The 25,297-nt window shown below is 37.3% G+C and overlaps 1 protein-coding gene across 3 annotated transcripts in view; it reads right to left on the reverse strand.

The window, feature by feature from the left end:
- Window positions 1-25,297, reverse strand: part of JAKMIP2 (janus kinase and microtubule interacting protein 2) — a 188,569-nt gene that overhangs the window by 20,699 nt on the left and 142,573 nt on the right. For 2 of the 3 annotated variants that reach the window (XM_061151665.1, XM_061151666.1), the window contains exons 5-18: window positions 24,845-24,943; window positions 23,207-23,353; window positions 22,137-22,277; window positions 19,997-20,053; window positions 18,612-18,731; window positions 17,293-17,421; window positions 14,734-14,817; window positions 13,995-14,057; window positions 11,460-11,558; window positions 10,190-10,288; window positions 7,983-8,036; window positions 6,857-6,922; window positions 3,358-3,426; window positions 723-800 (exon numbers count right to left, since the gene is read on the reverse strand). In XM_061151665.1, the coding sequence (XP_061007648.1) occupies window positions 723-800; window positions 3,358-3,426; window positions 6,857-6,922; window positions 7,983-8,036; window positions 10,190-10,288; window positions 11,460-11,558; window positions 13,995-14,057; window positions 14,734-14,817; window positions 17,293-17,421; window positions 18,612-18,731; window positions 19,997-20,053; window positions 22,137-22,277; window positions 23,207-23,353; window positions 24,845-24,943 (1,305 nt within the window). The remainder of the gene's footprint in view (window positions 1-722; window positions 801-3,357; window positions 3,427-6,856; window positions 6,923-7,982; window positions 8,037-10,189; window positions 10,289-11,459; window positions 11,559-13,994; window positions 14,058-14,733; window positions 14,818-17,292; window positions 17,422-18,611; window positions 18,732-19,996; window positions 20,054-22,136; window positions 22,278-23,206; window positions 23,354-24,844; window positions 24,944-25,297) is intronic. The other variant, XM_061151667.1, reaches the window with a different exon arrangement.

Here is a 25,297-nt window from a genome sequence, read left to right on the forward strand (position 1 = left end):
GTGGTGCCCACCCAGAGAGAAGAAATCCAAGCTGCAGTCCAACATTAAGAATGATGCTTTATGAATTTGGTGCAGGGGAGTGGATCAAATGTGCTCCTGAGTCATCATAATCTGGAGGAGAGAGAAAGGTACAGCCCATTTCCCTCATATAGTCTCACTCACTGTGGCTGGATTACGGTAGTTATGGCCACAATGTCTGGAGTCAAACCTAAGCATTACGTACTCACTTAGCAAGCTGGGTCAAGGTCTTCCTCTCTCTAAGTCTTCATTTTCTCATATGTAATATAGAAATAATAATATTCCCTATACCTCATAGGGTTGTTGTAAGAAATAAATGAATTGAAAATACGTATCATGTTACATACAGTATTATTCTACCCCGAGATTAGGCTCCCCAACAATCAGATTTGATTTAATAAAATTTCTCTGTAATCAACACTGTCATCCAGTCTGTCTTTCATTTAAATATTATTTAACAACATAAGTAAACTGTTTGAAAAATGAATTACAATGAAATATTTATTAACTATTATAGTAGTATTACAACAGCAAAGAGCTAGAGATGTACATTTGTTCTAAAATGAGAACTGGAAACCACTGGATAAGCGAGCTGCATGTTGTGGTCTATTCAGACACATGACATGACAAATTACACAGGATGCTTTACTACAGAGCATTTAACCATCAACACTCAGAGTGTCTTGAATGTCTCTTGTACCTACCATATATGCTTGGTCGAGGGCTTGTTTCCTGTAGTCTAGCTCTTCCTCCAGATAGCCTTTGATTTTGCAGAATTGTTCCTAGAAAAAATGGCCATGTTAGTAGATAGAGTCAGCTTAGTTAACAAGAAAGTGATATCTAAATTGTATTGATTAATGTTTTTTCTAATTCCACTGTAAGACAAATCACTAGTCTTTATAGGGTCAGAGATCTTGTCTTTCAGGGAAATCGTTCAACTTTTACAATTTCACACTGGGGATGTAAAAATCAGTGGAAAGAAGCATAAAACGACAACACGGAATGTCTGAAAGAATTTTCGAATCAATTTAAGAGGATAGATTTTTTTGTTTGCTATGGCTTCACTGCATGACATGTAGGATCTTGCTTCCCTGACCAGGGATTGAACAGGAGACCCCTGCAGTGGAAGTCGAGTCTTAACCAACAGACTGCCAGGGAAGTCCCCAAGGACAGACTTTTGACAAAATAAATGCTATAGATGCTAACTAATAAGCATATCTGTGTAAATATACTATGATAGCATATTTTTTATAAGAATGCTATGAAATGTAATACAGCAGAGTTGCATAATAAGAAACTTAATTTATTCAAACTCAACTGTGTATCATTAGCAAACGCAAAGCTAGATAGTAATTCAGAGAGTGGGAGCGACTCTACCCACGCTGCTACTTAATGAGTGTCTGCTCTTGCTATAAAGCCAGGGTGATCCAGGAGATGTAAATCTGATGCTACCTTGCTTGTCCTCAGTCTCTGTGTGGTTCTCACACTGCAAGCATCCTGTCATTTGCATTAAATAATATATCTTTGTACAGAACATAGCCCTAAGCATAAGTTAATTCTTTCTTTGTATGCTTAACCAGGAACAAGGATCTCTTCCATCGCTGAAGGTAAACTTGATTGCACCGACGTTTTTGAAATTTCCTGTTTTTATTTTTGGCTGTGCTGGGTCTTCATTGCTGGGTCACCTGGACTTTCTCTAGTTGCGGTGAGCGCGAGCTACTCTTCGTTGTGGTACACGGGCTTCTCGTTGAGGTGGCTTCCCTTGTTGTGGAGCACAGGCTCTAGGGCACACGGGCTTCAGCAGCTGCGGCTCTTGGACTCCAGAGCACAGACTCAGTAGTTGTGGCGCATGGGCTTACTTGCTCAGCAGTATGTGTAGTGTTCCTGGACCAGGGATCAAGCCTGTGTCCTCTGCATTGGCAGGGATTCTTATCCACTGCGCCACCATGGAAGCCCTGCATTGATTTTGAGAGAGGCTATGTCTGTATGCAATTTTGCTGTTGACTTCCAGCTGATTACATCTGAGCTCCAGTGCTTAGAACAGTGCTTGTAACAATCTGATTGCCTAATTAAAATTTTTGTATTTAAAGTGTTCAAGGGTATTTTGAATATAGACAGTTCTTATTAAATCTTTTGACTTTAGAGCCTAACCTGTTGGTAAAATGTAAGTTCTGTGTAAAATATAAGCAAATTTTACAAATTTGTAAGCTGTCACATGCTATAGAAATTCAAGTTGTTTTTACTCTAAGATTCTCTGACCTAACAGGAATCACTACCTAGTTTTTAGTAATAGTGAAACAGTAATGACAGTACTATTATCAAATTCTATGCATTGCTCTTTGTTAATAAGGACCAATTCCCAGGCTGGGGGATTTAAACAAAAGTTAACTGTGGCAAAATACATATAATCTAAACTTTATAATCGTAACCATTCTAAGTGTATAGTTCACTAGTATGAAGTATATTCACAAGGTTATGAGACCAACCTCCCGGATTCTTTTTATCTGCAAAATTGAAACTCTGTACCTATTAAACAAGTGCCCATTTCTTCCTCTTAGCTCCTGACAATCATTATTGTGTCTTCTGTTTCTATGAATCAGGCTACTCCAGGTACCTTATATAAGTAGAATCACACAGTATTTGTCTTTGTGTGATTGACTTATTTCACTTAGCTTATGTCCTCAAAGTTCAGTCATGCTGTAGCATGTAGGAGCATGTCCTTCCTTTTTAAAGGCTGAATAATATTCCATGGATGTATATACCACATTTTGCTTATCCATTCATCCACTGATACAGAATCTTGGGTTGCTTCCATGTTTAAGTTATAGTGAATAATGCTGCTTTGAACACGGATATACAAAAGTCTCAAGAGCCCACTTTCAAATATTATGGGTATATACCCAGAAGTGGTGTTGTATCACGTGGTGATTCCATTTTGAATTGTGTGAGCAATCACTAAGCATACTGCTTTTCATAGCAGCTGTACCATTTTATACACCCAGCAATACTGCATAGGGTTCCAATTTCTCCACATTTTCATCACTGTATGTTACTATTTTGTTTTGTTTTGCTTTTAGTAGCAGCCATCTTAACGGGAGCCAGATGGCTTGGAGATTTTTAATATCAAAGTCATACCCATCATTTCTGTAATGTTTACTATAATTATATATGGTAGAAAATTTATTTAGCCTAAGAAAAAAAAACATCAAACTGGATTTTCTTCAGCATTAGTCTTGGAAATACTACAAAATTACAATGTGACATTTTTAGAGAATATAACTTGAAATTGAGGGGTATTTCAATTTTTCTTTGTTTTTATGACACTTCATCTTTACTCACCATGTCACTTTCCAACTCCATCATTTTCTGGTGCAGGGCAGCCTCTGCTCCTTCAATTTGCTGGATCCACTATGGAGCAAAGCAGACACAGGGTTTGACATGACTGCTTGATGTGGTCTAGATGGTACCTTCTCCTGAGCTGCTGTCTTTTCTGCTATCTCAGAAAGTAGACTAAGAACTGAAGTTCTTAGTGCATTTTATCTCTTAGCTCAGAAACAAGTTTATAATTTTCCACTCATCCATTAATTCACTCTTCATTCAACAAATGCCTTCATTGTTATCTACCATATGTCAGGCAATGTGCTAGGTACCAGGGATGTGAGGGTGAATAAGAAACACATAATTTGCCCTCATTGGAGATTGCCATGAGAGGCTTTCTTGGAAATGACATTGCACTGAACTGTAAAAAATGAGTCAGAGATGACCAGGCAAAAGTGAGGGGCAAGTTCCAAGCTGAAGGTATGTCTAAATCTCCATGATTGGAGGGAGCACAAAGAAAGAAAGAACAAAAGGTGAGATGGAGAAGGGGCAATTTTTCAGTATACGAAACTGATTACAGCTACATGTTGAAGAATCACTTTGTTGAGTAGAGACACAATTTAAATCACACAGAGAATTCACTTTCTTAATAGTTAGAATATATTGTTCTGAGTATTAGATCATTAACATTAGATGGCATTAATATTAGCACTGATCAACACCCTGAATAAATTCAGATTTCGGATAATATAGTGTGAGCCTACCACCTATATGGTTTCAGAGAATAAATTATTATAATGGGTCTCTACGAAGTTAACCAACAGCTTATCCCCCAGGGAGGCAAATGGGCAAAATAATTAAGTGTATAGGTCCTAGAGGTCAACTTCGTTGTTGCTCAGTCGCTAAGTCATGACAGACGCTTTGCAACCCCATGAACTGCTGGGCCTCCCTGTCCTTCACCATGTCCCGGGAGTTTGCTCAAACTCATGTCCACTGAGTTGGTGATGCCATCTAACCACCTCATTCTCTGTCATCTCCTTCTCCTGACTTCAATCTTTCCCAGCTACCTTAGGTCTTATCCCAATCTTAGCTTTTCACAGCTGTGTGGGCTTGAAACATTACCTGGTTACTCTTAAGTCTCAACTTTCTTATCTGTGAAATGGGATTAATAATGATGTGAAGAGTAAAGAAGGTAATTAACCTAAGGCCCTATGCACAGTGTATTGCATCTACTATGTACTCAACAGGATTTTAGTTTTTTTGGTTAACATTCATTGTTGTACTTCTGCACTGTTAGAAATTTGCCTCACTACTAGCTATTTTTTTCTTGGTTTGTGATAAATTATGCAGTGTACTGAACATTTTTCTATATATTAAAGCCTTGATTTATGCAAGGGGCTGTTACATCTAACAGCTGTTTGGCTGTAAGGAACATGGGGAAATACAAAAAGACATGATGCTAGTCATGGAGAGATGCTAGTCTCTCAACTCTTGAACATACACAGAACTTCCCTCATGAAACAAATTTCAGTCCAAAGTCATGGGTTTCTGGGCACAGCCTCATATTGCAATTGTGTACCACCCAGTTTTATTAAAATGCTTCCTCCGGCTTGCTGTCCACTTACCATTGAGAAACAAATTCTCTTGTACATCATGTTTTTAAGAGAACTGTCAAATCAAGTAGTCTCTGCCTTTCGTAGAAACTGTCCCAAGTTTTCTTTGTAGTCCTAAACTAAAGTGATTTCCTGCAATAAGGAAAAGCCCTTTACGACCCCAACTGGATGAGATGCTCTGGCTATCACTGCCAAATAAATGTAGCAGAACTGGTGGTAAGACTGTGTTTTCTCTATTATTGTATCACTGGAAGAGTGTCTTCATGAGTTCACTCATTCAGTAAATGCTGATTGATCTCTTACTAAATATGCTGGGCTGGAAAACTAGGAAAACAAAGAGTGAAAAACAGAATCCAGATTTGCCCTCATGGAACTCATAATCTAGTGAACAACAGCATAAATTTAAAAAAAAAAAGGTGTTTGTGTTATAGTTGTCAGAGAAAGAAGACCTAATTAGACCTGGGTGAGTAGGAAGGCTTCCCCATGTATGGGAGGGTCTGATGATTAATATTTAGCCAGACAAAGGTAAAAAAGGGAAGAAGGGAAAATCTTGACAAAAGCAATGGTGTAAAGGACCAAGGGGTAGAAATATGTACAGGCAGACAGAAAGAGTTAAAGAACAAATCCCAGATATTTCCCATTAAATACTTCAGGATGTATCCCTAATGCTTCAGGTCTTAAAAAAGAACACAACCACAAGGCCATTTCCACACTGCAAACTTAACTTTAATTCCTTCCATCATCTGATACCTGGTTCATATTGAAACTTCCCTAGTTGTCAGCAAAATGTTGCTTTCTTCACACTTGGTTTGCTTGAATCAAGATGTAAAGAATGATCGTTTCACTATTTCTTAAGTACCTTTTCATGTTATAGAAATCTTTCTACCTCTGCCGTTTTTTTCTTGATGTCATTATTTTGTTTGAGTCACTAAACTAGATTGGAGCAAGGTGAATGCTTGCTCATGGTTTCACTTAATTTACAACATGCTTTTAATGCATTTATGGAAAAAAAAATCTCAAGGAACTTATACTACAGTCCTCACTTCATCCAACTGTGTGCACCAGTTAACTATGTGCCGATTTTCTTTTTTTTTTTTTTACCTTTAGATATTTTATTATATTTTCCTTAAAGGGAAAGAAAGTTGAATATAAATTTTCCTACATAAACACATGTTCATTATCATGCAAATTATAATGAATATTAGTTATTATTATAATTTAATTAAAACTTCCAACTCATATTCCTCCCAATCTCCCTAAACTACACAAATGATTTGCCTTTCTTGAGTCAGAATTTATCTAAAACAGACCCACAATTTTCATGACAATGATTTGTTGAAAACTAGGTCAGTGTTTTCCTACAGCCGATTTTCAAGGTGCCCAGAATACAGCCAGTTACCAGGCTTCTTCACTTGGGTCTTTCCTTTTTTTCTTTCCCTTGCATTTACCAGATTTAAACACAAGGGGGGGAGAGAACGCTCAGCGTTGCCCTTCTGACAGTCCTCAAGTTAGGCTTTCTGAATGAGTCTGCAGGGAGCCACCACCAAGTTACAAAATCAGTTGGAACACATCCAAGGAAAAACCCATAGAAAGAGCTATGCTGCTCCAACTTTCCACCTCTTAACGGAAATGTCTTCCTTATTGGTTTCCCAGGTTTTAAAACAGTGACTTCAGTAATGTAATCCAGGTTTTGCAAGTTTACAGAAGTACATTTTTAAGAGGCTTCAAAGTAGTCACCCCAAATCAGGGTGTAGACCTTATTTTGTATATTCTCATTCTAGCTGGGTTAAGACTAAAATATTTATTAGTTATTCAATAATGTAAAATCAGGTGCGAAGAGAATGTCCTTCAACCCCAGGTGTTAAGTCAGACACTGAGATGATTTGAATGTTAGTACAATTTATTACCTTTTCTGCCAGGGACAGCACAGTGCTGGCCTGAATTATAGCCACTTGCTCTTCATTTCTTAAATTCTGTGTGGGGTAAGGGGGAGAGAAAGAAAATAAGCTGAAGACACTTTGGACATTTACACTGTTAGAAAATACGACCTAACTTGCCTGCCACATGTACATGCATGGAACATTTACAGTCTATTCTATTTAGTAATAATTCTGAGAAAGAGTTCATTCAAAACCTGTAGAAAGTACATTAAATGTGATGCTTTTATATCTCTCTAGTTCTGACTTGATTTTATGTTTCACTGTAAACATACTTCATTAACAGTCAAGAAAAGCAGAAACCAAAATGAAATAAAAAGTAATCTCTTCATAGCAGTTTGATACAATTTAATTGATTTTGTTCTCTGATTTGATAATTTTTTCAAGGGAAAAAATAGCATGACTACTTCAACCTACATGCATCATTCACCGAGTATCTCAATGAATGGTCCTCCCACTGAATTAATATGCCTTGACCCTGTCAGGAAGGTGTTTTAGAAAGAAAAAGGATTATAGTTTCCTGGTTCATTTTTATGGGGCTGCCACCAACCCTACTATTTAGCAGTATTTGCAACTGCATGACTGATTAATTTTATGCCGAATGCCTCCCAGCAACAGTTAGAAGGTAATTAGCTTTAATCACCGCTGATGTGGTCGGCATACAAACCTGAAACGTGCCCAAGAAAAGCACCTTCCGCTTTCCCACTTCTGCCACTACCTTGCAGAGACCCTTATAATCCTTAAACTGAGTGGCCTGATAAATTGTTGATTCTCTTCCAGAATTTGTAAGCTTAAGTGAACCTGGAGTCTCACTTGTCATTATTTTTTAAGTTTTTTTCAATTTAGGTATGTACGTAAGTATGTATGTATTCCAAGTCTAGTGGATTTACAATGTTGTGTTAGTTTCAGGTGCATAGCACAGTGACTTAGTTATACACACATATATTCTTTCAGATTCTCTTCCCTTTTAGGTTACTACAAATACTGAATAGAGTTCCCTTCACTTGATCTTATTTTACACATGTTACATTGGCAAGTATTTCTTGCTTCTCTTTAGACAAATTCATATTTATACACCACTTTATTCATTACTTACCCCATTATCACCTAAGATATCAAGCTGCTTTATGAGATCAGGGATATTCACATCCTGCAAAATCAAGGAGTTGCATTCAAGTCAAAGGCGCAAGAGTGGCTTAACCATTCTATCAGTGCCCTAACCTTAAATGAGAGAGAACATTTTAAGACCTGTACCTTCTTGAGCTGTTTTCAATCAATCACAACTGGTTTACATTTCCATTCTGCTTTTTATGAGCTGTGTGAACCTGGCAAAACTCCTTAACAATGCATTTTCAATTCCACCAATTACAAAATGGAGGTAATAAACACCTCTTTCACAGGCTGATTTGAGGATAAAGAGATAGTATATAAAAGGTCTAGGACGTATAAGAACTCAAAATTTTCTCAGTAGATTTTTTTTCTCATGATTATTGAAAATTTGTTCCGACTGTGGTAGATTTCAAGTATAAAGAAAAGTAACAGTAATAAATTTAAATAACCAGCCAGTTTCACTCTAATTAATGGGATCTGACCTGGTTGAGATTTTGACAGCTGCATAGAAAACTATAGTGCACTTTCATTTTTTGGGTATTTAGTATTAATTCCACTTATGGAAAACAGCTTATTTTTATTATATTGCCCTACCCCTGTCAGTTTGAAGCAACTGCACCATTTAAAGTGCTGCTGGGTATAAATTACATACATTGGATTAGGTTGCCTGTGATTTATTTAAAAACAAAACATCTAAGGAAAAGACAAGGTGAGGTGCTTCTCATTTAGAGCTGAATCAAAAAATTGCTTTGGTTTACAAATTTTCATGCAGCCCAGGAAGGCCACAAGTTTAAACAACATGAGAATGGTTTACAATGAAGTCAAGGAAGCACAATTTTCTACCCAATTTCCCCATTAGTACCACTTTCTCCTCTTACTTATGTTCAGATAACAGTGTGTGTGTGTGTGTGTCTGTGTGTCTGTGTGTGTGTGTGTGTGTGTGTGCGCGCGCGCGCTAAGTCGCTTCAGTCATGTCGGACTCTTTGCGACCCTATAGACCGAAGGCTACCAGGCTGCTCTGTCCACTGGATTCTCCAGGCAAGAGTACTGGAGTGGGTTGCCATGTCCTCCTCCAGGGGATCTTCCCAACCCAGGGATCAAATCCAAGTCTCTTTAAGTCTCCTGCATTGGCAGACGGGTTTTTACACCACCCGGGGAAGCCCATAGAAAACAGTATAGCAGATCCCTGTTGCCAGAAATACAAAGTCTAGCTCAGTCTCAGAGGTAAAGAGGAGGCAATTAAAGCAGGTATATTTGGCAGTCAGAGTGGGAGCAGGAGGGGCCATGCAGAAGGCATGGGCAGGAGGATTCCGAGCCTTACATCTGGAACAGACAGTTGCTATGTGATTTTGTCACATGCAAGGACAATATATTTTCCAAGAGATGGAGCCACTTCCACTAGACCTTAACATTTAAAATGTATTCCAATATCACTAAAAATAAAATTATATACTATGTCTAAGTGGACAACATGTTATAATCCCTAAAGCCTTCTGAAAGGGAGTGTGTCAGCTGGTCAGTCGTGTCTGACTCTTTGGGACCCCCCATGGATTGCAGCCCGCCAGGCTCCTCTGTCAGTGGGATTTCCCAGGCAAGAATCCTGGAATGGGTAGTCATTCCCTTCTCTGGGGGATCTTCCCACCCAGGGCTCAAACCTGGGTCTCCTGCATTGCAGGCACATTCTTTCTGTCTGAGTCACCAGGGAAGCCCAAAAGGGAAATCCTACCTAAAACACTCACAACAAAAGAGATGGTGGTGAGATGATTTCTAGATTTCTTCTAATACTGAAATTCCAAGATGATGAATTCCACAGCCATCAGAGCAGCACAACAAATACCTTTTTATCTGGCATCCTTGAAATATGTTTCTATAAGTAGTGAATTTATTTAATATTTCTGCTACATGATCAAGGGTAATTATCTTTACACATATTTTGATTCTGTATTACTCTCTTTTAAATAATCATTGCTTCCTTTTTTTTTTTTTTGCTGTTACCATTCATATATCTGTCACACATTTATTTGTGTACATCCTGTTAATTCTCCCATAGACGTGACTATTTTCAGCTCCTACATGGTTTGTATCAAAACGACACCCAGTGACTGAAAGACCAAACGGTGACCAGTAACCTCCCCTTTTCCAATTCCCAGCTCTTCTACTGTCTACAACACACACAAGGAAACATGTGCCTACCTTGACACCTTCTTTCATACAGTAGATCTGGAGAGCACTCACACCATCTGAGAATGGGTGAATTTGCAGATTAAATGGAGGGGATCTTCTCTCTCTTTCCTTGAAATACAGTGAAGAATATATAGGAATTGGAAAAAAAAAAAGCAACAACTGATTAATCACTAAACCAGTTGTCTATGTTCTCTATGCTATTTCAGCAGTTTATCAATATGCCATTTGGCAAAAAAAAAAGAAAATTGAACTCAAGATATTCAAGCTTGAATGTAATGGAAAAGAACTGATTAGTCAACTGAGAGTTGTGGGAGAAGAATTTATCACCGTGTCATCCAGGTTTGCAAATTTTTTGATCAGGGAAATTTGGGAAGTGGAGTTCCATTTTAAACTATATGAATATTTAGAGCTTTCAGGTGTCACAAAGAATCTTCTTCTGACCATGAAGCTTTATGGCAGCTCAGGGCCTTTTGCATATTCAATTCACTCAAGCTTGATGAGTAAGATAAGTGGGCTACCAAAATGACTTACTTCTTCACTGAAGCATACCAACTGCAAACTCTATTCAAACCTAATGTGAAATATCTTCAAGAAGAAAATTGCTGGCAAAATAACAAATAAGTCAAATGGGAAATTTTCTTATCCTTTACATATCAGCATATTTCAACCAGACCCTAAGCCAGATTCTGCATGATACAATCAGAATCTGATTTGATTATGTTTTACTTTAAAAATATAGACTCTGAAACTTAGGTTAACCAGAGTATTTCCTAAAACAAATTACCTTGCTTTTTAGCCTTTTGCATAATGCATTACAGAATAAAAAGTTTACTTACAAATTCAAGAGTCTAACAATAAAATACTTTTGTAATATAGTACATTTTGAAATATAATTTTAAATATATAAAAGAAATTTTTCTGAGTCAGAAATGGAGGATGGAAATGATTATGTAAAGGAAATGAAATATTTATGAAGTTTGAAATCTACTTAGACTATTTAAAAATTATTCATTAGCCTTGTTCATAAAGGCAACCATGTTGTAAAGTACAGTATCTGAGCAGACAATTCTGAGTTGCTTCAATGCTTCACCACTGACTAGTCACACGAGTTGGACAAGTTATTTAACCTCAGTTGCCTCATCAATCAAATCTTGGTTGTGGCTATGAGGTCTAGTGAGTGTATGTATCTGAAATGCTTAATTTGGTACCTCACACATAGAGTGGGATCAGTGTATGTTAATTGTTATGATTATTTTTATCATCATCATCATTTCCTTACTTCTAGTTCTAGGTTTCGAAACTCCAGCAGCTCATTCTGGTCTCTGGCATCCTGTAGTTCCTGTTGGAGCCGGTGATTTTCTGCCTCTTGCTTTTCTATCTAATAAAGTAAATCCTCAAGTTAGGTGGACATTGCACAAAAGCATCTACAACTTTGCAAAGCAAGCATGGACAGCATTCATTTACTCAGTGAATAAATCTTCCAGATCATGAAGAAAAAATCCCAAGTACATGTGAATAAAATAAATCTTTGGCTTTCCTTCTAGTTATCCTTTGGTTGAATTGTTTGGGTCATAGAGGAAAATGCTGGAGGATACTCCATTCACTGGGACCAGGTCTAGGGACCCTGTGAAAAATGAATTTGTCCCATGTGGTCAGGGACAGTGTCCAAGAACTAGATTAAATGGTGCAAACAATGGAGACTGACACCTTTTATTTCTGGAGTTACAAGTTGCTGAAGAAATATTTTTTATAAAACAGCTCTGATCCTACACAAAACTTTGTTGAATTCTAGTTACCTTCAGAATAAAGTCAAAGTCTCAATATGGAAATAAAAAACTTTAATAATCTGCTCATCATATTTAGGTGTTATCACTGTCATGTCTACATACATACACACACTCACTCACATGCAATCACATGCACTTGGATCTAGAAACCCAGATCTACCCTATATTCTGAATATTCCAGGAGCTCTGTCGGCTCATCTTGGTCTGAAAAGGGCTCTTCCTTTTCCTTTTCTACGTGAGGAAATCCTACATTTCCATGACATCTCCTACCATAAGAGGCTTCCCCTGGCTTCTCAATTCAAAATGACACCACTCCTTTCTGTTTTCCCATAGGGTTTTCCTGTAGGATGTCTAGTATAACCTGATGAAGTATGCCATTAAGTTTGTTGTGTACAAACCTGCCTTGCCCTGTATATATACTGTATATATACACAGAACCCATGTCCACAAGGCCTCAGAACATTTCCATGATCGGCAATTGGTTTGGTGCTGCCTTCAATATTAGCTGTGTGAGTGGGCCTTCTGTACAGTAACTGTTTAAAATCTTGAATTTAGAAATAAAAAATCAAGGGCTTATTAATCTAAAGTAAATCTTACTTTCTCGAGTGTAAACACTTGAAGTAGAATGTTTAGTTTTATTGTTGCTTTGGTTTTCTTTTACTCTTAGAAGGCTGAGCTCAAAAATTCCCTTTATAGACCAAAGGAAATCAGACAGAGACATAATGGGAGTTATTTTTTTAGATGATAAACAGTGTGATAACACTTATTACTGGGCATCTCGGAGACTACTAAAATTCTCTTTTCACTTAGCCTCTTGATATAGAAAAATAAATATAGGGGGAAGTGAGATACTATATGACATTAATTTATGTAGTCAATCAAGTTTTTTACACTAGATTTTTGTGGTTTAGTAAATGTTCGAAAGTTTTTATAAGTTGACTATTTCCTAGAATCTTGGATTGAGATCAGAGATGGGATATCTAGGGAGATTCCTGGATCTGGTGCTTAGCACTAGCCATCATATTAATGGTTCACAGGTGGCTGCAATTCAAAAACCAGGGTCAGTGTCCATAAAGTTTCTTTATAGGGACCATTAACCTTTCTGAGAGTACCAGTCCTCAGTCCTGGAACACCTACCCTGCTTCTATACATCAGCTTTGTCTCTCATCATGCAGAAAGTAAGACACGACCAGCAGGAAGGGACACGACCATCTTCTTTCCCCTTCCATGCTTACCAGGGTGTTGCAGTTAATTTTTATTACTTGTCAAGACCAGTGAATATTGGTAGAAACAACCCTAAAATAATTTTTACATAACTCTGCGTCACCCTTCAGAATAACTTCCCTTACTCACATGCTCTTTCAAATTCTCTTTTTGTCAAGAATAATATAAGATTATTTTGTAATCATTTCACATAACCAAAGGCAAATATTAATACCAAAAGAAAAGCCATGCTTGAATGTAAAATGATCTCTGTTGTATCTCACTGCCCCCAGTCAAAAGCCTACATTCAGCTAACCTAAATTAACTCTATCTATTGGGCCAAAACCATGCCTCTGTATCTTCATTTGTATAAGCAGCCAATATTAGCAAAAAATTAACAGTGAGAACCCAGTCAATGCTAGGTTGCAGCATGTCTTGGAGTCACTTCCTTGTACAAAATCATCAGTCCTGTTCATAAGTGTTCTTGTAGATGGACAACCACATAGGATGTGTGCACATATGGGTATATATATATGTACAGTAAATATACAGTATATATATATATGCAACAAATCAATAGGTTTCAGGGATCACATCTTTCCAATCGGCACAATGCCCAGCACAGAGCCATGCATACCACGGGCCACTCAACTGATGGTGATGGCGGTGACAGAGATGCGGTTGGGCGCGCAGCAGAGGGGAGCACAGCCGGAAGAGCCTCCCCGTCCCCTCGCCCCTGTGCCACTCCTGAGCGGACCCCCTGCTGCTCCTGGATCTCTCATCAGTCTCTCCTCTGCCCCATTAGGGTGTTGCGCCCCACATACCTTTTCTAAAAGCTCCTGGTTTCTCTTAATGAAAAGCTGTTTATCTTCTACCCAGTGTGAATCCTGTTTGACAAAGAATATCGCGCAGTCAGCATTTCAGAGTGGCACGAAAGAGCATGTGTTGTCAAACCACTTTGCCAGAGCTGTCTTCTCTCCACCCGGTTTGTTTGCCTGCCAGCGACTGGTAAACGTCACTCACCCCAGCCAGCTCCTCACTCTAAGATGTTGGGGCCAAAGTTGCCAGGAAAATTTAACCCCCTTTTCACTGTCGCTCGCTATCCCTATCTTTTTCAGTCTGAATAATCCAGGACCAGCCTTCTGGGGACTCAGAAGTGACCACACAGGCAAAAAGTGAAAGGGGTCAGAATGCACACAGGCTAGATACATATGGATGGAAAACATTAAAATGCAGAACCATCGATGTAGCATAGAGGCAAAGAATGCAGCTTGAGGGGTGGGTCTTGGTCTTAGCAGCTCATGATCACTCTAGGCTAAGTGTGCAGTGCTCCTCTTCCCTGGGCATTCTCTCTCTTGCCCAGCCTCATCCGCTCTTGTAGCTGGGTTCACGCTCTGGCCAGCAAAACACCAGGGACAGAAACAGACAGCTCAACATTCGGACACAGTTTGAGGAGATCACTGTGGACAGCCAAGCCGTGTCCTGAATGGGCACAGGGTGATCTAGTGGAAGGTCAGATTGAATCATCTGCAGCTGCAGAAGTGAGAGCAACCAGATGCCTACCTGCCCTTTCTGAGCCAGAGTCGCTTCCAGATCTTCTATTTTGGCTTTATACCTTAGCACCTCGGCCTGGAGTTGTTCTTGAGCCTAGCGAAATCAAAATTCCAGAACTCAATAAGTAAAATGGTAGTTCTACAATTTTTCTTCCCATCATGTTCCCTCATTAGAGTTCCCTCATTAGAACTCAACAAGTGAGAGAGAGGAAAAAATAATTTTCTACCATCGAAGAAACTTTTAAATCTATTTCTACACTCTAAACTCTCTGCATATAACTTTCAGTGGCTCCCTTTACCATCAGGTTAAAATTCACTGTTTAGTTTGGGATTCAATACTTCAATACTTAGTTTGGTCTTATACTTCCAGTCATTCCCCACCATCCATCAGGGCACGGTCCACTCCTTACTGCCTGGTGATCTCCTTGTTTCCTAAATATGCCTGGTACCTCTCCATTTCTTTCTTTCTTTGAACAAGTGCCCTTCTGGAAAGTCTTCTCCCATTTGCCTCTCCAGAACATTTCCATTCTTTCAAAGCCAATTTTGTGCCTTATATCTAAGTCTAAATCCAAATCTATGTATTTATTTATGTATCTATCACCTGCTTTCTGTGTGTGTGCATGTGTGTGATGTGTGTGCATGTGTGTGATGTGTGTGCACAGGCATGCACATCAGCAGTTTGGGACACTGATTTGTATGGAATGACCTTATCTCATTTGGTCCAGTTGTTTTTAAGATTCTCTTCTATTCTCTCTCTATATGATCCTGTTATCTGTTTTTATTTTCTGGCCATACACATATTTCTTTTTTCATTGTCTTATGATCCAGATGGGTTCTTTGGTACAAAGTTGAACAAAATCAGCGATGGCAAGTATTGTTCTCTTATTGTTCACTGTGAGGAGAATATTTCTTTGAACTGTTAAATATTATATTTACCTTTATCAGGTTAAAAATTTCAAACTTAGCTTGCTGAGAATTATTTTAACTTTGAATGAATTATTTTAACTAATAATTTTGTTAACTTTAACCTATTTATTTCTTGTATTGAAACGACTATCTTCTGTTTTCATTGATAATTTTTCATCTATATTAACTATTTTTGTATTTCTGTTTTCTTTGAATTTATTACTCTTTTTCCCACATGTTGATTTGTTTTAGACTATTTTGCTCAGAATAGTAAGTTTTCTTACTTTAATGGCCATAAACAGCTCTAAACCTATATTTTGATGGGAGAGTGAGACTAAAGAGAGAATTGGTTTCTACACCATCACCTCTCCAAAAAACAAGGCATAAGTTATTATTTTCATTGACCAGTCCAATGCTTATAAGAATGGGTAGTAAATACTGATAAAAGAATCCACAACTCTTATAGTATTAGGGCATAGACATGAAAGCACATACACATCCTTTCCTAATGATTGCTTATCTATTTATTTCAGTTCACCATGGGTTTTTTTAAAAAATCTTTGCTCTTTTAGGTATGTGTATGTGCATGTATGTATGTATGAATGCTACCATTTAAACATATATAGTTATAATATCTATCCTTTCCCACTAACCAAGTTAACATAGTTCCCACAGCACTCCTCACTACACTGGAGACCTTCTAATAAGGAAGTAAGATAAAATCACTGGATGGTCACATTCATTTTTGACCCATGTAAACTAACACATGAGGCAGTGATGGCATGGTGGTGATGACTGAACTCAGGAGGACTAGGTTCGTATCCTAGCTTTCCTGTAAGCTACATATCCTGGCTTTAATATAACTAAGCTACATTTAACTTCTACTAAGCTACTATTTCCTCCCCTCTAGAAAGGAGTTAATAACAGCATCTAACTTATAGAGTTGTTTTAGGATTATATAAGATAATGTGTATAAAATACTCAGAACAATGCTTGAAATACAGCAAGGACTCAGTAAATGTCAAGTTTAGTACTGTGTGTGGTTTTTTAAAAAAATAGACTTATGTGAGGCAGTTGCAAGATAATGGAAAAAAATAACTGACCTAGTAAAATATGACTTGGAATCAACAGTTTTCCATTTATTAGCTGTGTGATCTTGAGCAATTCAATTAACCTCTCTGAGCCTCAAATTTCTCTTTTATAAAATACCTACCTTAGAGGGCTGGCACAAGGGTTAAGTGAGATATTATCAGTGATAATTCTCAGTAAGCTGTCAATCTAATGCTGGGCACTTATGAACTAAGAAAAGGAACTGGCTAACCACTGCTTTTGAAAGATGAGTTTTTTTTTTTTCAAGCAAGAAACTAAAAAAAAAGGATTATCAAAATTCAACATTTTCTAACTTTGAAAGTGCAAGCTTTCAAATAGCATAAATGAGAACTAGGCACTCAACTGTCTTTAAAGGAAAAAAAGCATTGATCTAAGCTGGATCTAATGTCTCTAGAGCCAACGTTTGTTGACATAAAAGATAAAGCAGTTCAAAAGCTGCATTGGAGAGAAGCATACAAGGAAAGCTATCCTATTGATACTTTTATGTCCATGGTACTTTTATGCTATGGCTGTTGCAAGCCCATTCGGGGCACTCTCGCAGATGTACACTAACCTTGGCTTCTCTTTCAGCATCAATGATGCCTCCAGTCTGCTCCTGCAGGAGGGCATATGCTCTTTGGAGAGCCTGGTATTCTTTTGTTAATTGTCGGAATCTTAGCTCAGATTCTTCAGCTGCCAAACTCTTGAGGTTAAAAAAAAACACCAAAAAATAATTATGTTATGTTCACATCCTGTGTCCATGTAAATTGTTTAAAGACAAATAAAAGTTTGCATGATTTTGGATTCTATATAATTCTTAATTTTAAAGGATGTTACAGGCACAAACACTATAACACTTTTAAGATGCAAATTACAGAAATATTTAAGTATTTATTAATAAAAGAAGCATTTACTTATTTATATATTTCTGGTTATTGCCCATTTGGGATTGGATTACAGAAAATTTTGGATTCAAATGATAAAAACGTATACCCAGATTTTGGATGCAAATTTGAGGAGATGATAATCAGAATTTTAGTCCCAGTTCCTTTCAATATATTCATATCTAACAACTTCTTCCCCAGGTAAATTACAAAAACACAGTTTTACAGCTTCAGGCCTCAAACTTGGGAACATAACACAATCATCAGAGAAGTTTGGGGATTCCACCCTCAAGATCTGAGTCAGGAGTTGTGTGGTCCAGGAACCTCCACAGTAACTGAACACCCTAGATAGTTCCAATGAAGGTGGCCTACAGGGCACACTTTGCTAAACACTGTCTTAGACTTGAATTTAAAAGTTTGTTCTTCTTATGGTTGTTGGAGGGAAGGGAGAGGGAAAGGAATAGTTAGGGAGTTTGGGATGTTCATGTACACACTGCTCTATTTTAAATGGATAACCAACAAGAACCTACTATATAGCACATAGAACTCTGCCTGGATGAAAGAGGAGTTTGGGGGAGAACAGGTACATATACAGATGGCTGAGTCTCTTTGCTGTCCACCTAAAACTATTACAACAGTATTAATGAGCTATATCCCAATATAAAATAAAAAGTTTAAATAAAAATAAATCAGAAAAAAACGCTTGTTCTACGCTTGTCATTTGGTTCACACTTTCTCTGGATGAAGACTTTGGGAGAGTAATTATATATATCTTGAAAAAAATCTTCAAGCTACAGAGCTGAACTTCAGAGAAGTTTCCACAAGGGCTACATAACATAGGTGAAGCTCTTTTCCAAAAGGTAACAAAGCCAGGCAAGATCTCAAAACCGGTCACTGTTATGAGATTATGTGCTTTTCATAAAGGAAATGAAAAGTGAAATGCTTTTTCTCTCCCTTCAAGGAAGGATGTGACAATATCAGAAAAGATGAGAAAAGTAAAAAAGCCTACCTCATCCAAGTCATCATCAGGAGTAGCTGGTGTTCGGTCTGTTCTAAATGAGGCCATGGATGATGTTTCTGAATCCATGGAGTCCTCATCATAGCCAATAAATGGGTCCAAAACAGGCCTCTAATGGAGGAACAGTACACATTTATCAAAAAAAACTAAGGGGGGAAAGTCAACATATTATCAACACACTGTCAACGGCAGACATGCAAATGAACAGAGAACACGTAGCTCCTTTAATGTTTCTTTGATAAAATAAACATATTAGGCATGAACACAATGATTCCAATAAATGTTTCTTCTATGTTATTTCACTTCTGATATTTTGGAGGAAGATTCATTAATATTTGGCTCTGTTCATAAAAACCCTGGATCCTCTCTTATGTTACATTTTATATATCACGCTGATTTTATGTGATTTATTCTGTTGGGTATTTAAGCTATAATCAAGAAATTCTGAAAGTTCAGGCATCTATGGGAAGGGGATTATCAAATCCTATCATCTAATTCCACATTCAAATCAAATGAGGCAACTGTTTTTTGTGTTTTTAAGTATTATAAACATTTTCCCATATCTTTATTATTCAATGGCATCATTTTAAGTGGCTTTACAATTTTTAATTACTATTTTTTATTTTTTAAAGTATAAATAATGTGATTAATATCTACTACATATATTTTGCAAAGTCTATAATTAATTTTTTTAGAAGACTTTATGATTAAAAAAATAAACGTGTATTTGGGCTTTGGATACATCTCGTCATTCTATCTTTCTAGAAAGTAGGAAACATTTGTACATTTCACTAGTAGTAGATTCAAGCCCCCCATTTTTTTGTACCTCAATGTGTGTTATCAAATGAGGCAACTTTTAAAAAAACAAACAAATTGACAAATTAAATAGCAAAACTTTGTGGATTATAAGAGGCTATACAGATACGAGAATTGGCATTATCAATAATATTGCCCAAGTCAATAATGAAAATATAATTTAATCAATTATAGGATGGGTATCAGATGCTAATGTTATTCATGGGAGACATCAAATCATATGTATCTCTTGCATGTTCTTGAAGCATGACTCTCCAGCTTGTCAGATAACCCTTTCTACATCAAATCTAGTGGGTTCTTCACTCAGAAAACCTGTATTAAAGCAAACACTTTCAGCTTAAAATCCACAACACAATTATTTTTTCAACAACACAATCATTTTTGGACTTCTAAGAACTGTCAAGAGGAAAGATTTTCTTCTGGCAAATAAACCCCATGCTCTGTTGCAGCTCAGGAACATCTGATTTATCATGTCTTTGCAGGAAGATGCCTTGGCAAGCTTCACTCCTCTGGCTGTGCTTGTGTATGGCAAAAGCCTGATAACCTAGTTTCCTCATTACCTTAATTGGTTTGGAACTTCTTCTATGCTTTCTTCTACGAATGAGCTTTTCCCGGTCCTGGAAAACAGATGAAAGGCTTTTCAGCTCTTGAGTTGGTACATATTTTCCTATAGGTTGTTTGTTTGTTTTGAAAGACAGAGTTGTTTTTTTCCCTGAGGCATGACATATTTCTATTTAAAATAAGATTATGTTTTGTAAAATTTGGCAACTTTGGATTTGACACTTAGGTATTTTCAAAGGAAGAATATTTTACAACTTTTCATGATAATCTGTGGATCTGAGAGCCTCACAGTCAGGAAGTACACTGTGCTCCTAATTGGCATCCTTTGTTTTATATTTGAAATGAAGTACAAAGGAGCTATTCATTGTTCTCCTAAAGTAGGATTCTTCAGTTTCCTCAGATCCCTCCAGGCCAGAATACTGGAGTGGGTAGCCTTGCCTTCCTCCAAGGGATCTTCCCAACCCAGGGATCGAACCCACGTCTCCCACATTGCAGGTGGATTCTTTATCAGTTGAGCCACAAGCGAAGCCCAAGACTACTGGAGTGGTTAGCCTATCCCTTCTCCAGTGGATCTTCCTGACCCCGGAATCAAACAGAGTCTCCTGCATTGCAGGTGGATTCTTTACCAACTGAGCTATCAGGGAAGCCCAGATATAATGACTGATTTCTTAATTCATTCTTTTTATGAAAGGAGATACTCTGGGAATTTGGTGTCCACCTGCTAAGTGTTTCATATGGTTATTGTACAAATTCAAAAGTAGAAGAAATAAGTAACACTTATGTCTGTCTGAAAGTCTGGTAGAAATGCCTCAACATCTCAAAATTCTATAAGAAACTTAGCTTAAACTGAGGATACTCAAAGTCAAGCAAATTCTTAGACTAGTGAATCTGTGAGATTTATGAGTTATTAAGGATGTGGAACTGAAGTGAGGGGCATAGAGATTTGAAGAGCATGTTTAACAAATAACCTAGATTAAGCCAGTAGTATTAATTCCCCCCCCCCACCTTTATAAGCAAAAATAATTTGATCATTCAATCTCAATATATTTGAAACTTTAAAATTTATACTTAGATGACTTCTAATCTGGCATATGCATTATAACAAACACTCAACATAGAAAATTTTAAAAGGGTGAACCATAAATAATTATAAGCTGAATTTATAATCCTTTTTTTCCTCAATAGCAGTAAATCATGTTGTTCACCCTACTCTGGAGACTACTGTCTGAAGTTCTCCCATCACTAGTTCACCTCTGTAAGCCTTGGCTTGGTTGTGAAGTTAGAGTGATCACAGATGTCATTTGCAGAATAAAGACAGAGAGGCAAAGGGGAAAACCCAAATGCAGACACAGGTCTTAGTCCAAAGCTGCTGGTAACACAGACTTCCCTTGTGGCTCAGCTGGTAAAGAATCCGCCTGCAATGCAGCAGACCTGGGTTCAGTCCCAAGGTTGGGAAGATCCCCTGGAGAAGGGAAAGGCTACCCACTTCACTATTCTAGCCTGCAGAATTCCACGGACTGTAGAGTCCATGGGGTCGCAAAGAGCTGGACATGACTGAGTGACTTTCACGTAACATAGGTCTCAGCCAGATGCAGATGGGAGTAACAACTGCCTGACCTACTTTAGCAGGTATTGAAGTCCTCAGAACATCTGGACTGGAATTTCAGCTGTCATGTCATTGTGACATTGCTGTTCATTTGACAAATATTTATTAAATATTTATTAAACTACCAGACACTGAATCAGGTGTTGGGAAATAAGAGGCCTATAGTCCTGTTATTGTAGGCAAAATATTTAATCTCTGAGCCTCAGAATCTTGATACTAGAAGGTAATTATAAGATACAGCACACCATCAATCTACTCACATATAATACATTTGGGAATTCTTTTAATGTGCTCTGTAGCTATTATTTGAGTTACCAAATTAGTTAACAAAGGATTATAACTGAAAAGATATAAAACAGTTAAAGGATATAAAGGAGTTTTGGAATAGTCTCTTGAACCTATTTACATATTAATCACATGAACTTGGACCTTTGCAGCTAATCCAAAATTATTAAGTGTTTCTAGCGTATGTTGATTTCTTGCCTACTTGTCCTTGAGGACAGCTTAGAATTTACAGATTAATCAAGACCTACCCTTGTGAGCTCATCAATAATGTTCTGTTGCTCAATGACCTGAAGTTTTAGAAACTCTGTCTCTTGTTCTTCATTAGCTTGATCGAGGTCATTTAGAGATTTTAATTTCTTCAAGGGTGGATGGGATGTGATTTTTTCTCTCTGGGTTAAAGAAAAAAAAAAAAAGAAAGTATAGGTGGAGACTTTAAAAATCCCAAACTTCAGTGGCTAATATAAACTGTCTGTAGAAATTTTATGAGGTTCCAGTTAAATGTGAAAACTGTTTAGCTTCAATACATAGACACACACACCGACTAACACCCTCACATCTATTTTCTCTGCTATAATAGGTGGAAATCATTGGGAATGTCTGAAGATCTCTACAACTGGACTACAAGTCTGTGAAAGAGTACATTAGTACATCATCTCTCTATATAAAGCAAATGATGGCATCTATTTCCAGTTATTATGCAAGATCTTAGAAGATGCGGGTATACTTATTACACTGTTCTATAAAGAACCCATTAGTAAAACTCTTGGAAGAGGGCCTTTTTTTTAAAACATTTTATTTTTAAAAAATTTTAGTGAATTATATTTGATTTACAAAGTGTTAATTTCTTCTGTAGAGCAAAGTAAATCAGTTATACATATGTATACATATGTATTCTTTTTTAATATTCTTTTCCATTCTGGTTTATCACAGGATAATTGTGATATCATAGGATATTGAATACAGTCCCCCGTGCTGTAGTAGGGCCTTGTTGTTGATCCTGGAAGCAGGCTTCTATGGCTGAGGAGACAGGTTGGAACTCTGCTTCTCTATTTTGGAGCTTTTGGAGAGTGTGCAGATTTCTGGAAGTGCTCCTATCGTTCTGCAAAATTTAGAAACTCCATAAAATTCAGAGCCAGCAGCCTTCTTTTGATTTCTTCCTTATGGGTTCTTCCTTGCTTACATAAGGGGAAAAAAATCTAAATTTTCACAAAGAGCACTGTATAATATTTTAAAAATAAACTGGGAAAGACCAGGAAGTCAGGTTAGTGGCATAATAAAAACAAGGAAGCTGCACTTTTGCAGAGTCTGTGATACATACCATTTCTGAATTTTCCTTGGTAACGGCTTTTAGTTTATCTTCCATGCGCTGCAAAGACACCATCAGTTCATCATTTCTCTTGGCGAGGCACTTGTTCCTTTCCAGAAGAGGTTTACATTGTTTTTCAGCTTCCCGCACACGCTTTAACTGGGAAGACATAAAACAATGTGTCCCTTCTGTTTAGAGTCTGAAAATAACTGCATTATAGCAACAGCCACCAAAAAAAGTGTAAAATATATGGCAGGATATTTTAAACATAAACATCTAAAAATTATGTAAAAAATTCCTACTACTAATAAGCAAATTAGTAGCACAAAAGAAAATAGGCAAAAGACAAAGGGTAAATCACACAGTATATCAAAAAGGCCACTAGATATTTGGAAAGTTATTCTGCCTCATTAGTAAGAAGGAAAATAAAAATGAAAATTCTATAATAAGAATACATCTCACACCCACCAAAATGACTAAAATGATCTATAATATTATTTTTACATGCTTATAAAGACAAGGAGAAAATGTAACTCATGTATTATTGGAGGGGGTTTAATTGTCATAACAACTGTGGAAAACTGTTTGGTAACAAGTGCTAAAACTGACTGCATGCATACTCTATGATCCAGTAATTCTGCTCCTTGGTATAGTCCCCCCAGACATGAACATATTTTCTCAACAGGGCATGTAGCAGCACAATTAACAACTTTAAACTATCATGGAACAACATATATGTCCATTAACAACAGATGAATATATACATTTACTTATCACATATAATTGTATATACATATTGCATCATATATTTTTATAATAAAATATATATATACCATATACTTTTATAATAAATGTATAATAATCATATAATCGAATAGGATGGAGTCGTGAACATGAATGAATTCTATATGCAACACAATGAATGACTCTCATCAATGTAACACTGAGCAAAAAGCCAGACGCAAAAAGATAATTATTGTATGATTCCATTTACAACACATTTTTTTGGTGGTTATTGGTCATACTGCGCAGCTTGTGGTATCTTAGTTTCCTGATCAGAGATTGAACTTGGGCCCTGGCCATGAAAGCGCTGAGTCCTAAGCATTGGAACTCCAGGTAATTCCCTACAACACATTTTTAAAATGGCGATAGACATCTATAGTAAGAGAATTCAGTACAACGGTTAACTTTAGAAGGCTGGTGATTGAGAGAGGTCTCAAGAAGGGGAAGTTTGGAGAAGCTGGTAGTCTTCCACTTATTCATCTGGCTAGTAGTTATATGAGTACTACACGTTGGGCATATTTACTGAATTGTACCTTTATTATTTGTACACTTTTCTTTATGATTCTGTACTATAACATCATATATACTACTATAGGGGCTTTCCAGGTGACTCGGTGGCAAAGAATCCACCTGCCAGCGCAGGAGACAAGGATTTGATCCCTGGGTCAGGAAGATCCCTGGAGTAGGAAATGACAACCCACTCCAGACTTCTTGCCTGGAAAGTTCCATGGACAGAGCAACCTGGTGGGCTATAGGCTATGTGGTCACAAAGAGTTGGACACAACTGAGCGAATGAACATGGATATACTACTGTAACAAAATGCCTAAAAAGTAATAAAATTTGAAAAAAATCTGCTTAGAACTCACCAGTTCATTTCGTTCATCTCCAAGCAAGGTATTCCTGTCTTCTAATTTTCTTATCGTGGCATTCAACTCAGCTATTCTCTTCTGATTTCTTCGCAAATCCTACACACGAAAATTAAAATGGGAATTTCTTCAATAAAACTTTTCACAAAGTTTTAGAATGCTGCTCTTAAAAGTAATAGGCGTAGTTCCTTTCATCTGGCTTATGAGTTGAGAGTAAAATGTCCTCTTACTCAGAGGAGAGTAAATATTTACCTTATTCCAAACCCCCAAATTCACTGCTTGGGTTTAAGATCACACCTGGTTGAAACTGCAAATGAATTCTATGTGGCAGATACTCCCTGGGGCCCTGACTCCTGACAAAGAAAGTGGTAGAAAGCTGGATCAGTTTATGAGACCTGTGAGCTGTGAGATCAGGGTCATGCTGTGATTACATGAGGTTCAAGGAGCATCCCT

This window comes from Dama dama, chromosome 9 (genome assembly GCF_033118175.1).
Source record: "Dama dama isolate Ldn47 chromosome 9, ASM3311817v1, whole genome shotgun sequence".
NCBI lineage: Eukaryota > Metazoa > Chordata > Mammalia > Artiodactyla > Cervidae > Dama > Dama dama.